Source organism: Equus caballus, chromosome 26 (assembly GCF_041296265.1).
Source record: "Equus caballus isolate H_3958 breed thoroughbred chromosome 26, TB-T2T, whole genome shotgun sequence".
NCBI classification, from domain to species: Eukaryota; Metazoa; Chordata; class Mammalia; order Perissodactyla; family Equidae; genus Equus; species Equus caballus.
This window is the reverse complement of record NC_091709.1, coordinates 36,315,942-36,331,084: the sequence shown is the minus strand read 5'-3', so window position 1 is coordinate 36,331,084 and position 15,143 is coordinate 36,315,942. Positions and strand designations below refer to the sequence as shown.

The 15,143-nt window shown below is 54.1% G+C and overlaps 1 protein-coding gene across 1 annotated transcript; it reads left to right on the top strand.

Annotated features, from left to right (window-relative positions):
- Positions 1-879: 879 nt before the first annotated feature.
- CFAP298 (cilia and flagella associated protein 298) lies at positions 880-12,469 on the top strand. The gene is made up of 7 exons (XM_001498583.5): positions 880-1,217; positions 3,614-3,781; positions 5,585-5,652; positions 9,450-9,608; positions 10,480-10,611; positions 11,794-11,889; positions 12,159-12,469. The coding sequence occupies exons 1-7, from the start codon at positions 1,079-1,081 to the stop codon at positions 12,267-12,269; spliced, it is 873 nt and encodes a 290-aa protein (XP_001498633.2). The 5' UTR covers positions 880-1,078; the 3' UTR covers positions 12,270-12,469.
- The last annotated feature ends 2,674 nt before the right edge of the window (positions 12,470-15,143 follow it).

Here is a 15,143-nt window from a genome sequence, read left to right as displayed (position 1 = left end):
TTAGCTTTGCCGGCGCCTTGTTGTCAAGGACGCGGTGCAAATGTTACCCAGCCCCCAAGGCAGGCCTTCCCTGACGATCCCATCTAAAAGGCCAGTCACTGTTTTGTTTTCTTTATATCTCTACTTGAATTGCCTCATCCGTTTACTTCTGCTTTCCCTGTCCCTTACACCGGAACATGAGCTCCATGACAGCAGTAACCCTGCCCTCTGGATCTGCCGCCGTGTCGCCGGCGCCGGGAAGCAGCCGCGCCCGGCCCGATCGCGGTTCCCTAGCAGTCTGTCGGCCGGGGGCTGGCTGGACAGTTCGGGGAGGGTCGCTCCGGCAGCAGCCGCTTGAGCTCCCCTAGACATGCGAGCCCGAATCGGCCCGCACAAGCAGTGCGGCCGCTCTCCTTGGCCGCCCGGTGCTGAAAACCGGAGCATAGCGGACAGACAGCAGGGGTCAGCAAACCCAGCTCGCCCTCCGAACTTTTCCAGGCCGGAAGCGGCTGGAGGCGTCTCCGGAAGTGGAGGCTGCTGGAGGCGGAAACGCCGCCCCGATTAGGAGCGGGGCGGGAAGAAGCGGCGGGGGGTCGTCGCCTAGCAACGTGCCTCGCGCTCGCCCCACCTCCCTGGGCGGAGCCTCGGGCCCCAGGAGAGCGGCCCTGGCGTTCAGCGCTCCCCTCCGGCGGCTGGGTCTGCGTTTGAGAGTTGCCCCGACAACAGCCACTTCCGGACCTCGGCGACTCCCGCTCGGCAGGGGCGGGCCTGGACCAGCGGCCCCCCGGGCTGTGGGGCTCGTTGCTCGGCAGCACCTGCTTCCGGAAGCGGATTACGAGTCTCCGCGCCCCGCAGCCTCCCCGCCTGCGGCTTCTGACCTCGAGCTGGCGGCTCCTCAGACTCCGCGTTGCTCTGTTGCTCCTGGCAACAGCCACTTCCGGGAGCGAGCGCCGTTCCCCGCGCACCGCGGGCGCCCGAGCCGCGGGTTCCGGTTTCCCGGCAACGGTTGGTCGGTCGCCGCTGTTCGCCGCTCGGGTCCCCGCGGGCCGCGCCTCCTTTCTCGCCTCCTCGCCGCCTCGGCGGGGCCTCCGGGGCCGCCATGGTTCTGCTGCACGTGAAGCGGGGCGACGAGAGCCAGTTCCTGCTGCAGGCGCCCGGGAGCACGGAGCTGGAGGAGCTCACGGTGCAGGTGGCCCGCGTCTACAACGCGCGGCTCAAGGTGCAGCGCGTCTGCTCAGGTGCGGCCGGCGGCGAGAGGGCGGGCCGGGCGCCGGAGGGAACACGGATCGGGGCCAGCCGGGACGGAGGAAGGCGGGCGGGATGCGCCAGGCTGTCTGGGGCCGGCTAGGGGCGAGGGTCCACTTTGCGACGACCTGTGGCGACCGGGCTTGCGATGGGAGGGGGCGGCACGGGCCTCGGCGCCGGGCTTGGGGCGCTGTGAGCCGCAGACTGAAACAGACTGGGTGCAGAGGGAGGAGGGACCAGGAGGGACCTGAAGGACTGGGCCGCAGAGCAGGTGTAGTGGCATCAACAAGTGCGAGAGGTGGACCGATCACTGGCCCCGATAAAAAGGTGAATTCACTCTTCTGAAACTTCTAAAGTGGTGCAGTTTCCAGGGGTGAAGCACCCAGCTCTGGGAGGGCCCCTCAAGGGCGACAGTGCGAGGGCCTTGATGTTCTTTTCCCTTCTCCAGGGAACACAAGCCTGTTTCTCATGTTGCAGCGCAGGCCACGCTCCTCGCGACACTCCAGAGCAGCGCTGTCCCGTGGAACTTGCCACCGCGATGGCAGTGTGCCCTGTTTGGGCTGTCCAGTGAGGTGTCCGCCAGCCGCAGGGGGCCGCTGAGCACGACCGAGGAACTGCATTTTTTATTTTATTTCGTTTGAATTTAAATAGTCAAGTGCGGCTGGCAGCTACCGCAATAGACAGCACAGTCCTTGACATGATTCTCCAGATGTGGCCTAGGATGTTATGGAGTGTTTCTGTAACTATCATAGGTGATTTTTGTACCATGGAGAACGCCTTAAGGGTCACAGGTTCTGCCTTTATAAGACGTGCATATAGTTTCTTAGTAAAATGTACCGATTCCAAAACAAGCTTAATCTTCAATGTTATTTTAAAGTTAAAGCATATGAGGAGAAAAGGGGCTCAACTTCTTTTTCTATAAAATTATCAATTGAAAATGTGAAATGTTAAGAATCGTGTGAGTGAACTTAAAATCTGTTCATTTATTCTACAGTCGCCAGTGTCAGCTGTGATTCAGGCAGGCCCAAGTGCTGTGCTAAGTGAGACAAGGATGGAGGAGACCAGGGCCTTGCCCCCCCAGACTTACAGTCTGCTGGGGAGAGGGGCAATAAATATCCCATAAGTATCCCATTTAGTTACACCGTTTGTTCCGTAGTGTTGTATATGACAAGCCACCTGGGGTCTTCATACAGTGCTATGGAAGACCTCGATCTGGGTACCTCTTTCTCACGAAGGAGGGATGGAAGGAAGGAGCGAAGGAAGGAAGGAAAAGCAATTTTGCAAGATTAAAATATGGATTCGTTTTGGGGTGAATATGTGTGGAATAGGAAAGATGTAAAGCCATGCATTTGAATAGTGAACATGATACTAGAAAACCAAAGTCTTGTCCTGTCTCTGCCGCTTTGGAAGAGTGTGAGCTGCCTTAGATCCTCCCCACTGATCAGATTTACATAAATTATTTATAAGGTATTTATATAAAGTAGTAGCAGGGTAGCCTGCCCTGGTGGTCTAGTAGTTACCATCTGGTGCTCTCACCGTGCAGTCTGGGTTCGTGTCCTGGTCAGGGAACCACACCACCCGTCTGTCAGCTGTCCTCCTGCGGTGGCTGTGTATTGCTGTGACGCTGAAAGCTATGCCACTGCGATTTCAAACACCAGCAGGGTCACCCATGTGCACAGGTTTCAGCAGAGCTTCCAGACTAAGACAGACTAGGAAGAAGGACCTGGCCACCCACTTCTGGAAAAATTGGCTGTGAAAACCCTATGAATAGCAGTGGAGCATTGTCTGATATGGAGGGTGAGAGGATGGTGCAGAAAGACCAGGCAGGGTTCCACTCTGCTGTCCACAGGGTTGGAGGAGTCAGAATCCACTGCACGGCACTAACCACCACCACAAAGTAGCTGTGTGATCTGAGCAAGCCTCCGATGATACAGCTTCACGTTAGGGAAGATGGGGATGTTGATAACTGTCTTGCCTGCCTCCTAAGGTGAAGTTAAACGGGATAATCTATGTGAATGTACTTGGGAAACTGTAACGCCCTGGGCAGATACGATTCGGACTGTCAGTGAATTGTGCTTTGCCTCCGGAGTGCCAGGAAGTGCCGCATAGCACACAGGAGTAGAACATGGAGTCTGCTGCGCCCAGCTGCCCGTGCCCAGGGGCAAGCTCTGAAACCCACTGTGCTTCTGTTGACCTAGGACAAACTGGCGACCACTCGTCAAAGGTCAAGGACAGGTCTGGCACATAGCAAGTGGTATCTAAGCATTCGTTAAATAAAATAGCGGGCTGATGAGCAAGGCCCCTGATGTCTAGGGAGCTTATGCTCTAATAAGGCATAAGGTGTTATGATGATGATTGTAATACATACTAACTTTCTCCTATTTTTAAGAAATGGAAGAATTAGCAGAACATGGCGTCTTTCTCCCTCCTAATATGCAAGGACTGACTGATGACCAGATTGAAGAACTGAAACTAAGGGATGAATGGGGTGAGAAGTGTGTGCCCAGCGGGGGCTCAGTGTTTAAAAAGGATGATATTGGACGAAGGAATGGACAAGGTAATCCAGCATTTTTCTTCTCTGCGCATACCTGAATATAGCAACACGTTAAAAAATTGACCTCAGTATTTCTGGACAAACTTAACAAAATTCTGCACCACATACCTCCTTGTGGTGAGCTGCTAACCCAGAATGAGCTCGGTGGATAAAGGAAGTACTTGTCTTGCTCTTACTAAGTTGCAGCTAGCTTTTAAATATATAGATGAACCATATGAAATTACCATTTTTGCAGGTATAAGTGTTGGAGATTAGCCGTTTCATGTGCTTCAGCCTCATAGTTTTGGGGGGATAATCATTGGAAATGTATTTTTGTTATGGTTTGCAGATCCTGGGGCTTGTTTAGAGATTCTTGTGAAAGAAGGAAATGAATGTCAGCCCAGGGGTCTCCTCTTGAATTGAGGACATGCGTCTCTCTGGTGCACAGCACTTAGTGTATGTCAGAGCAGGAAGAAATTATTCTCCTCTTAGGATCGGGTAGATCATGGGGAACATGAGGGAAAAAAGCATGATAACCCATTTTTGGTAGCTTATCCCTTTTGACCTGCATAGAAAATTCCATTTGAGAGACTATAATCAATCATTGAACAAACATGTAAGTATCTACTATGCCCCTAAAACACTGTTAGGAGCAAAAGAAATACAGAGGTGTCCCCTCAAGGCCTTTACACGCTCGAAATATATATATATATTTTTCTTTTTTTTTTTTTGAGGAAGATTAGCCCTGAGCTAACATCTGCCGCCAGTCCTCTTTTTGCTGAGGAAGACTGGCCCTGAGCTAACATCCGTGCCCATCTTCCTCTTCTTTATACATGAGACGCCTACCACAGCATGGCTTGCCAAGCAGTGCCCTGTCCACACCTGGGAGCCGAACCAGTGAACCCCAGGCCGCCAAAGCGGAATGTGTGCACTTAACCGCTGTGCCACCAGGCTGGCCCCTTTATTTTTTAAATATTGAAGATAAGAGGAATTTCTAGTATCATTTCCTTTGAATTTTAACCTGGAAAATGGTTGGCTATCTTCCACGTCTTTTCATCCCTAAACTCATTCTTCATTTGGAGAGAGATTCTTTGCTTTTTAGAAGGAATTGCATCAATGAAAAAAATAGTAGGATTCCATAAGAACCAGTTAGCAGTTGACTATTCATCTTTAAACCAATATTGTCTTAAATTAACCATTTCTATTCTAATACAATTTTATATTTCTAGTATTTTCAATGTCTAGTTAATCCTGTTATTGAGAATATAAGGTTTGAACTTGCCCCGTCTCCCCTAGGTTTGGACATGCCACATCCACTATTTTTGCTTCCAAGCTTTCAAGTTATTTTTTTTTCTTGTCTAGGGGTGGGCAAGCCGTGGGCCACAGGCCAGATTCGGCCAGTGCCTGTTTTTGTAAATAAGGCTTTATCGGAATGCAGCCACCCCATTGGTTTTATTGTCTGTGGCTGATTCCACACTGCTCTGACAGAGTCCAGTAGCTGCAAGAGACGGTGTAACCTGCAAAACCCAAAATATTTACTCTCTGCCGCTTCGCAGGAAAAGCTTGCCAGCCCCTGTCTCTCCAGGGACATCTATTCCTGTTCCTCGTAGCTTTCGCCACTTTGCATAAAGCACGCTCCGCTCTCTGCTGTCGTGAAGAGGTCTCACCCGACTGCTCACGCCAGCTTCTTATATCCCTCACTCAATGCCACGCTCGTCCTTTCTCTCGTTCCCCTCACTCCCCGACTCAGACAGGAGGGCCTGGGATGTTTAAGAAGCGTGTTAGAGATGGCTGTCTCTCTGCCTCTTCCCTTTTCTGTTTTTATAGCTCCAAATGAAAAAATGAAGCAAGTTTTAAAGAAGACTGTAGAAGAGGCCAAAGCAATACTATCGAAGGTTAGACTTTTTAAATGATGCTCTCAAGCTTGTCCTTTGAAACACAGACTCCAGTTACGGCTTCCGGAGTCATCTGTCGACCAGCCTTTTCTTCTCTGTTTTTCTTCTTTAAGCCTTCCAGTGGCAAGGGAAACATCCCTTGTTTGGGGTGGGCCCTGGCTTTTCCTTTTCATGACTCCTCCCTGTCCCCACAGGTCATTGGCCTGTGTAGATGCGGCTCACGTGTAGTACCAATAACCTGTGACGCCCATGTGACTGCTTCCCTTCCCCTTCGGGCCGACTTCTCCCCGGGCCTGCCACGCCGGCTCCACACCCTGCACCGGGTCAGAGGCAGTTGGCCTGTGGTCAGGATGCCGCGGGGCGAGCAATGGAGGGTTCGAGCCCCAGTGGCCCCCCTGACTGGTCCCATGACCTTGGGCTGGAGACTCAACCTCCATCGCTCGGGGCATCACTGGGAGAGCAAAAGACGGTGGAATATCCAGACTGTGTGGCCCCTGGGGATGGGACGATGGCGTCTACCGAACCCCTTTTCCTGGGACCCACCTCTGCTGAGAGTGGGAGTCCAGGACGGTTGGGACATCTCTGGTGTCCTGAGGCTGCACTCAGAGTCTGCCCTCCAGCCGTGGCATCTGGCCAAGGCTCACTGCCCTTGGCATCTGGTGGAGCCGTTATGGAAGATGACTCTGTGGCGCCCCCTCCGTGGGTAATATTGTGGTGGGGGTGATGCCCTCCGAGCAGGAAGACTTCCCTCACGTGGTCCCGTGTCTCCGTTCCTGGGGCATATGCCTCTGGTGGGAAGACCTGCTGTGTTTAGTGGGGATGTATGCCTTAGAGAACAGTTTCCTAAGCCGCCCTGGGAGTGGGTCAGGCAGGAGGATTGCCTCCATTGTACAGAGGAGGACATGGTTTAGGGTTTAAATCTGGGCCTCCAGGACTCCCGCCTTCCTCCCCGAGGGGCGTCAGCTTCAGGCCCCGGGCCCCGCCCGTCCTCCTTCCCCAGCTGGGACTCTGGCATCCATGTCGGTTCCATGTCACACCCAGGGCGCCGGACGCCTCATTTCTCGGAAGCAAGGGTTCATCTCCCTTCCGTGTCATTCGTCTCCACCGCGGTCAGACTATAACTCAGGGTTACTCAGAACGGTTCCGTCTCAGACGCCGACTCTGACACTCCCCTCTTAGCTCTGGGCCCAGCGTCCTTCCTGCCTCCCACCCTCAGCCCTGCCCCTCGTCAGCATGCCAGTGCCTCCGCAACCCCGTGGGCTGCCCGCTGACCCCTCCTCCCTAACCTGCCTCCTCCCAGCTGGCCCCAATCCGGCCTCTTCACAGTCCGCAGGCCCTCACGCTCTGGGCTCAGAATGCCCGGTGCCCCTGCCTTGCTCGTCTCTAACCTGCCGCCCCTCTGCCCACCTGCCGCCCACCTGTGCTGGGAGCACTGGGGAGGGCCACCTGGGTCCTGCTCTCTGATCTCTCTGGGCCCCTGTGGGGACCGGGCAGCCTGGCTCAGACATTCTGCTCCCCTCCGGCTCCTGCCCTCCCGCCCTCCCCATGGGCAGCTCAGCCTCCTGCTGTGGCAGCGAGGCCATGCGGCCCGAGCCAGAGGCTCTCTGTCCCCTGCAGATTCTCCCTCTTCCTGTGTCGTCCTCGTCCCTCCCCCGAGACTGAGAGATCGGTGTCTCTCCCCCCGGGGCTATCTCCCGTCTCTGCCTCTGCTCCCACTCCCTGGCTCTTCTGGAAACCCCAGAGGGGTGATGTTGTTGGTCTCTCCCGTCCTGTGGCCGTGTCCATTCTGGGCACGCTCAGGCCTCTTCCCTCAGCCTGCATCAGTGCTCTGCGGTCAGCCTGTCCCTCCTGGTGAGCTCCCGAAGGAGGGCTGCACTGTGTCGCCAGACCCCTGGCCCGGGACCTCCCGGGTCTTAGAACCTGGTCCTGTCGTCTTCTGCCCAGAAACGGCCCGTCCAGAGGCCCTTCTCAGCCTGCCTCCTGGACCCTCGGCCTTGACCACACCCGCGTCCTGCTCCATTCTCCTTGCCCCCAGCTCTCTGAGTGCCCTCAGCTGCTGCTCGTGCCTCGGATGTGGTGATGTCAAAGGACTTTCCCCTTGGCCTCTGCTTTCTTTTTCCCTCGGCAGTGTGTCTTCTGTCAGAGGTGAGCCCCACCCCTGCAGATGTCTCCCACATCTCCATCCTCCACGCCTCACATCTGTCTGCACTTGCAGCCTGAGTTCCCAGCTGGTTCCTGGGTGCTTCTACCCGAAGGTCCAGCCGGCTCCTCACACTCAAGTTTCTAGACCTAAACTCCTGACTCCACCCCCACCCCCCCGTACTCGGTACCCCAGAAACACTTCCTGCAGACTTCCCATTTCTATGAACAGAACCGCCCTGTCTCGGTTATGCAGGCTGGTCCTCGGTGCCATCTTCACCACTTCCCTCTCTGTCACCGTGTGCCTTAAGTTGGGTCCTGTGCCGTCTGCCCCCGAGATGCGTCTTCAGTCCAACTCCTCCTTTCAGGCTCCCCTGATAGCCTCGGGTTCAGACACCAACTGTACAATTCGGTTCTACTCAGAGCTGGCGCAGACCCCACAGGTTAAAGGGTAACGTCCCCAACCAGACTTCCCTTCCTTCAGACCCCAGGCGGGCTGCTCTTCTGTCTGACGTGGCTGCAGATCGGAGGCCCCCACGGCCCCCTCAGGTTCAGTAATTCACTGGAATGGCTCAGAGAACTCTCGGCAGGTGCTGTACCTGCTATGATAGTTGTGTCATGAAGGCCACAACTCAGAAACTGCCAGATGGAAGAGACCTGTGGGGCACGGTCTGGGGGCCGGGGCAGACCCTCCCTGCCCTCTCCTCCTCCGTGGAATCGGGCATCCACATTCCTGAACATCGATGTGTCCTCCAACCAGGAGATTCCACTGAACCTCGACTTCCGGAATTTTTATCGGAGTTTTATTACGTGGGCACGGTTGATTCAATCATTGGCTGCAAGACTGAACTCGTCCCCAGCCCTGCCTCCTTACCTAGGGGTGGTGATGGGGGGGGGGGGGGGGCCTTGGTCCTGAAAGCTCCAGCCCCCGAGTAACCTGCTTGGTCTTCCTGTACAGCTCCTCCCTTGGAAGTGTCTGAGGGCCCACCTTGGGTCGCCTCATTAGCATAAACCCAGGTGTGGTCAAATGGAGCTCCTTATGAAAAACAGACTCCCATCACTCAGGAAATCCCAAGGGGTTTCGAAGCTCTGTGCCAGGAGCAGGGGACGAGGATCAGATGTATTCTTTATTGTATAGAGCCTGCTACCTGGTCTCCCCTCGGATAGGCGGTCCTACACCCCCTGCAAGAGGACTCTCCCAGCTCCTTCCCCGGGAAGCCGGGCGCTGCCCATCACCCCACATTAAACGCAAACCCCTCCGCCGGTTCACGGCCGTTCAGACACGAGCTCCCCCCTACCCGTCTCGCACTGTCTTCTCTTCTGCCCCGAGCAGAGGGGCCTGCTGGCTGTTCCCTGCTGTTCTTGGCTTCTGCTTGTCCTGAGGCACGCAGCTCCCGTCCCCAGCCGGTCCCTCAGCCGTGTCCTCAGGCCCCGCCGCGGTGCCGTCCCCGCTGCCGTGTGTCCTGCTCCTCTCCCAGCTCTGCCGCTGGCTGGGCGCTCCGCGCTGCACCGCGCTCCTCCCGTGCTGCTCACAGGCTGCTTCACCGGCTCGGCCGTGGGGGTTGCTCTGGCGGGGTGTGCTGAGGGTCTTGTACAGGAACCCGCTAAGCACTGGTTGAGTTGATCTGCCGCGGATAACGACGCCTGTCCGCTTTCAGAAACAAGTGGAGGCGGGCGTCTGTGTCACCGCGGAGATGGTGAAGGACGCCTTGGACCAGCTTCGAGGCGCCGTGATGATTGTTTATCCCATGGGGCTGCCGCCATACGACCCCGTCCGGATGGAGTTTGAAAATAAAGAGGACCTGTCGGGAACGCAGGTATGTGGCTCTCGGGCGTTCTGTGGGTTCCCGTCGCCCCAGGGCCAAAGCCCCTCAGATTTGACCCTCCTCTTCCGGATAGAGCTCTCTGCTTCATCCATGGCTTCCCATCTTGTTGTGCTGTGCCTCCGAGAAGAGTTCTGAATTCGGGGGAGGCCCCCGACGGTGGTGCTTGTGGTCGAGGGCTTGGCCCACACACACATGGAGGGCAGGAGAGAAGTTTGTGAGGCTGCCCATCTCTGGCAACTGAAAGCATTCCCATGTCCTTTGGCCACTGGAAAGCCAGGAACCTAATCTGTGCCTCTTTCTACCCAAAGGTGTTGGTCCCTCTGCGTGGAATTTTGTGATCCAGGCTTACCTCTTGCTTCCTGTTGTTTTCCTACCTTTATGTTCCATTTTCCTTTGTTGTTCTCATTTGTTCCTTATCCTGTCAGACAGTGTCTGTTTCTCTGAACTCTCTTAATTATATAGGTGGAATATGCAAAAGCAATCAAACAGCCCCATTCTGCCTGTATTTAAAAACCCAGCAGGATTCCACTGTTGTCCCCTGGCGAGTGTCCTGAAACTCCATCCAAGAGGCACCTGGTGTTACAGATGCAGGCGCAAACGAGATAGGGTACTGGCCCCTGCCCAGAGCAGGAAGTCAACGAGGCGGGGCGTGAGCTGAAACTAGCAGGGAGGGTACTAAAATGAGCCAAGGCTTTGAGTAGGTGGGGGTGTCTGTACTGCCCATGGGGACTCAGAGAGGGCAGGCGGCGCAGGATGCTGGACGTCTGCACTGGGAGGGCACCAGCCAGGCTCCGCACCTGGGGTGGCCCACCCCTGTGGCAGTGGCCTGATAACCCCAAAGCTGTCCTTACCGTGGCCCCAGGCAGGACTCAGTGTCATTGAAGAATCGGAGGCCCAGCTGTGGTGGGCAGCCAAGGAGTTAAGAAGAACAAAGAAGCTTTCAGACTACGTGGGCAAAAACGAAAAAACCAAAATTATCGTCAAGATTCAGCAGGTAAGTACTTTTGCTTTTAACACGTCACTAGTTTTTGTCATTCACTTTGCAACTGATAAAAATTTACAATAAATCTCAAAGATTTAAACTCCTTGTGCAAATACTTAAGCCTATTGGTCCAGGCTTAAAATAAAACTATCCTCTTTATGCACCAACCAAAATGGGAAGAAAATGTGAATTGATTGACAATATCTGGAGTTTGTTTTAATTTGGGCAGAAGGGGAATATGCCATGTTAACTTTAAAAACAGAGCTACAAGGAGGCCAGCCCTGTGACTTAGTGGTTAAGTTCATGTGCTCCGCTTTAGCAACTGGGGTTCACAGGTTCGGATCCTAGATGAGGACATACACCACTCCTCAGCCATGCCGAGTTGGTGACCCATGTACAAAATAGAGGAAGGTTGACACAGATGTTAGCTCAGGGCTAGTCTTCCTCAAGCAAAAAAAGAGGAAGGAGCCAACCCCATGGCCAAGTGGTTAAGTTCACGTGCTCCACTTTGACGGCCCAAGGTTCACTGGTTCAAATCCTGGGCACAGACCTCGTACCACTCATCAGGCCATGCTCTGGTGGCATCCCACATAGAAGAACTGGAATGACCTACCCCTAGGATATACAACTATGTACTGGGGCTTTGGAGAGTGGAAAAAAGAGGCAGGTTGGCAACAATTGTTAGCTCAGGGTGAATCTTCCTCACCAAAAAAAAAGGAAAAGAGCTACAAGTAACTAACAATGTTTCTTGAAATGAAAAAACACACTGATTTCACGTTTTTCAAAGTGCTGATACTCAGGGAGTGGGGAGGAAGCGTTGGAGAGTTCACGGGTGTGATGTTGAGCCGAGTATCTGTGAGGCTGCTTTGGCTGCGTGCTCTCTCTTAAGGCAGCACTCCGTAATTTGGGGAAACAGGGTCCTCCGTGATTCTCTGTCCTTCCCCACTGGACGTGCGGTGGCTGACTGGGGAATGGCATCGTGCAGCCTCTGGGCTCCATCCACCGTGAGGGCCCAGAGCCAGGGGCTGCTGACGCCCGAGACTCTGCTGGTGAGTCCCTCTGGGTGACCGGAAGTGGGTGATGGTTTATCTTTAGCAGTTGGCGAAGTTGGTTGTGACACATTCTCTGTGACTTCCTGGCTTATCGCTAGAGGAATGCCTTAGTCCACAGTTTGCTCTTCCCTCATCTTTTCAGAGGGGACAGGGAGCTCCTGCCCGAGAGCCCATTATTAGCAGTGAGGAGCAGAAACAGCTGATGCTGCATTATCACAGGAGACAGGAGGAACTCAAGGTATCGGGCGACAGACGGGGCCTGGGACCTTCACCCCATGCCTGACCCGAGGGCACCGGGGTCATTGGGGGTGGTGACATCTACAAGATGTCAGGGGGCGCTTCCTAGAGCCTCAGCCTCCCCAGGGCCACTAGTGCCCTGCCAGGCATCCCCCTGCACGAGGGCCTGGGCAGGTGGGCGGGGGAGGGTCCTGGCTCTCGCTTCAGTCTCTTTATGCTGCAAAACACTTTCCTGAAACGCCTTCCTGAGTAAAACACATCTATTTCCAGAAACTGGAAGAAAATGATGACGACTCCTGTTTAAATTCCCCGTGGGCAGACAACACCGCTCTGAAAAGACATTTCCACGGGGTGAAAGACATCAAGTGGAGGCCAAGATGAAGGTCGCGGCTGTCGAAGCTTTCGGAACTATTCGCTCTCCTTTCTTCAGGCAAAAGAAGAAGAAGAACTAAGAAGGACACCCACCACCCTCTGTGGAAGATGCTGTAGTTTCTGGTTTTCCTAGTTTTTCTTTTCGTTTGAATTTTTAAAATAAAAGTTATTCAAGGTTTCAGAACTTAATAAATACATCCTCCAAAGAATCTGCCTGAATTTTTTATTTCATGACAGTTGTTTAGTATTTGAGGTTTTTCTTTGACAAAATACTAATGATGTGGTTGGAAACATGTTTTTCTTCCTGATTATTTTATGTCCTCATGACGGCTGTCGTATGGGAGGAAATTGATGGTACTTAACCTCCACAGCAAGTCAAGTGTCTGCTGTAAACTTGGCCGTCAGTGGCCACTAGAGGCCGCCAGGCGCCTTCTTGTCCCGCGGTGTCCTTGGACCTGCTGCAGAACTCTGTTCTCAGTCTTCTTTCCGAGGCTTCTGAAAACCCGCCGAACGGTCTCACCGCAGCCTGGCGTCTCCCAGCCTGGACGGTGAAGTTCACGTCCCGGTCGGGGCCTGACTGCCCTGGTCCTCCACCTGTGATGGAAGTTGGGTGGCCAAACTAGTCTAACTTTGAAACTGAACACATTCTTCTGCAGGTTCCAGGCTTTTCCTGAAAATGAATGCAGACCCTGGTGACGGCTGGTTCTCCCCGTGGGCTCAGCCCACAGCCCTCAGTGCGCGGAGGTTTGTTTGTCTGAGGCTGGCAGTGGGGTCCAGCTCAGGCGCCTAGTTTGGCTTGGTGACCATCCGGCCACAGGACACACTCTGTGCCCCGTCAGCCTGACTGGGTTTCCAGGACACTCCAGCTCATCATCTGCACACCCCTGACACTTCAGTAGCTTAGTCCGTCTCCCAGAACGCCTGTGCAGCAGAGGTGGCCTAGGAATCTTGTCCTGCTTGACTTTTGCTCTGTAAAATACTGTTCCCCCAGTTGGAGCTCAGCATGCTGGCCCTGAGGAAACGTGAAGTGACAGGGACTTGCCCTGCTCTGGTCTTCCTGTGCCCACTGCTCCTCGTCCCCCATGGTGTCCAAGCTTCCACCACAGCCACAAAGATGGAGCTGTGGGAGCAAGAGGAGGCAGCGTGGGTACAGTTTCCACCTGCTGAGGGGCAGCCTTCCCTGGGGGCGGGGCCGGGACCCGCTGCTTGGTTCCCAGACCTGGTCCCATTGTGAGGGGTGGGGACGGGCCACTTCTCCCTCTGCCCATCTTCCTGGGTCAGAGGAAATAGAAGTTGGGACACCACAGCAAGACTCCCTGAGACTCTGCCCTCCACTCAAGGGGAGGACGTGAGCTCCTGGCAGGCTAGTCCCTCTGGAGAGCAGAAAGGACCCCAAGCACCCTACACAAGTTCTCCCAGAACCTTCTGCCTCTCCCCTTGCCTCCCCACCATCTCCCAGTTGCTTAGGGCGGCTGCCCCTGAGCTGACTACTTGGATTTTCGCTGTTCTCAAATCAGGGTTTCCTAAAGCGGGTTGTAGCAACTAAACATCCCTTACTTTTGGTTAGTTGCCAAATTTTGTAAAATCAAATTTGTATCTATTTTCTCTTTTACTTTCATTGCAATTTTAATTGTCTCCGTGAAAACTTTTTGTCCTTGGATGACCTGCAGTTTGCACTAAGACCCCATGCCTGTATTTGAGGAGCACCCGCCTTGATCGGTGTGTGGTGTATGTGCATTACATCCAGGCTAGACCGGCAGAAAACGTCAGTCAGGCCACGTGATCGCAGTACAGCTTCTTAAGATCCACTGTTTCCATGTCATTAGGAATTCTCATTGTCTCAGTGGGATGTTAATGCCTTATGTGGCCGTGATAGTTACCCCATTGCTTCATGTAATCAGCAGAAGTTCTTAGCCAAAGGGCCGCTCACTTCTGAGTGTAGAAATCACTAGATTCCTAGCATCACGCACACTCCTTTACTGAATACTCGTGTAAAGGGAACAGTCCGCCCTGCCTGCCCTTCTCTGCCTCAAAGCTGCGAGCTCTCTCTCGTTCGGATGGAGTGTCTCTTACAGCCACCAAAGCAAAGGGAGACGAGCAGTCACTGGGGCCGCTCGGTGCCCACTGTTCTTATGTGGGTTAATTCAGTTCCACCTACTGAGGAAGGTGGTGGTGACCTCAGACAGGTGACCTGACTACTCTGTGGTCACATCCCTAGTGATGGTAGAGCCAAGAGGCCACACCAGGACCTGCTCAGGACTTCCCAAGAAATCGGTTTATCAGCAGAAGTCATCTTGCCAAATGGCAGGCTATGGATCAGCCTAAGTATGTGGTCTTGGTGTTACTTTATTTTTATCCAGTACATCTTTGGATTAATCTCGAAAGGAAACGAAGCACCTGTCGTCTGTATGGTGCCAATCAGAGTCTGTGGCTTTGTCCTTTTACATAAGCTGTCTTCTCATAGGTTATTTCATGGAGGCCAGGAATGCTGGTAATAAAATCTGACATCTCCTAAAACCCTTCCTACCAGCAAACTGAAACACTGGGCAGGATTTCTGCCACAGGATCACCTCGTTCCTTGGGGACTGCTCTGCTAAGAATGTGCCATCAAGCTTGAAATTAACCGCCACAGGCTTAGAGCACAGGAGCCTTGAGGGGTCTGAGTGCTGCCAGATTCTCTCACAAAGTGTCACAACCACCGCCACCACGCTCTGATCGCCACAGGATCCCTGGAGTCGTCGCTCCACGTGGCTGAGAGGCCCTTGGGCCCCAGAGAGAGCTCAGGAGAGATGTGGTCCATCCCCAGGCAAAGATCAACGCCAGATGTCGCGGTAACGGCAGCCGGCATTTATACCTGCTGTTTCCCAGACAGATGTACTAAGA

Bases quoted from the DNA above. Each gene is read 5' to 3' on its own strand.
- CFAP298 (XM_001498583.5), top strand. From the start codon at position 1,079: ATGGTTCTGCTGCACGTGAAGCGGGGCGACGAGAGCCAGTTCCTGCTG. The intron at 9,609-10,479 runs GTATGTGGCTCT...CCGTGGCCCCAG, and splicing joins AGGACCTGTCGGGAACGCAG to GCAGGACTCAGTGTCATTGA. The intron at 10,612-11,793 runs GTAAGTACTTTT...TCATCTTTTCAG, and splicing joins TTATCGTCAAGATTCAGCAG to AGGGGACAGGGAGCTCCTGC.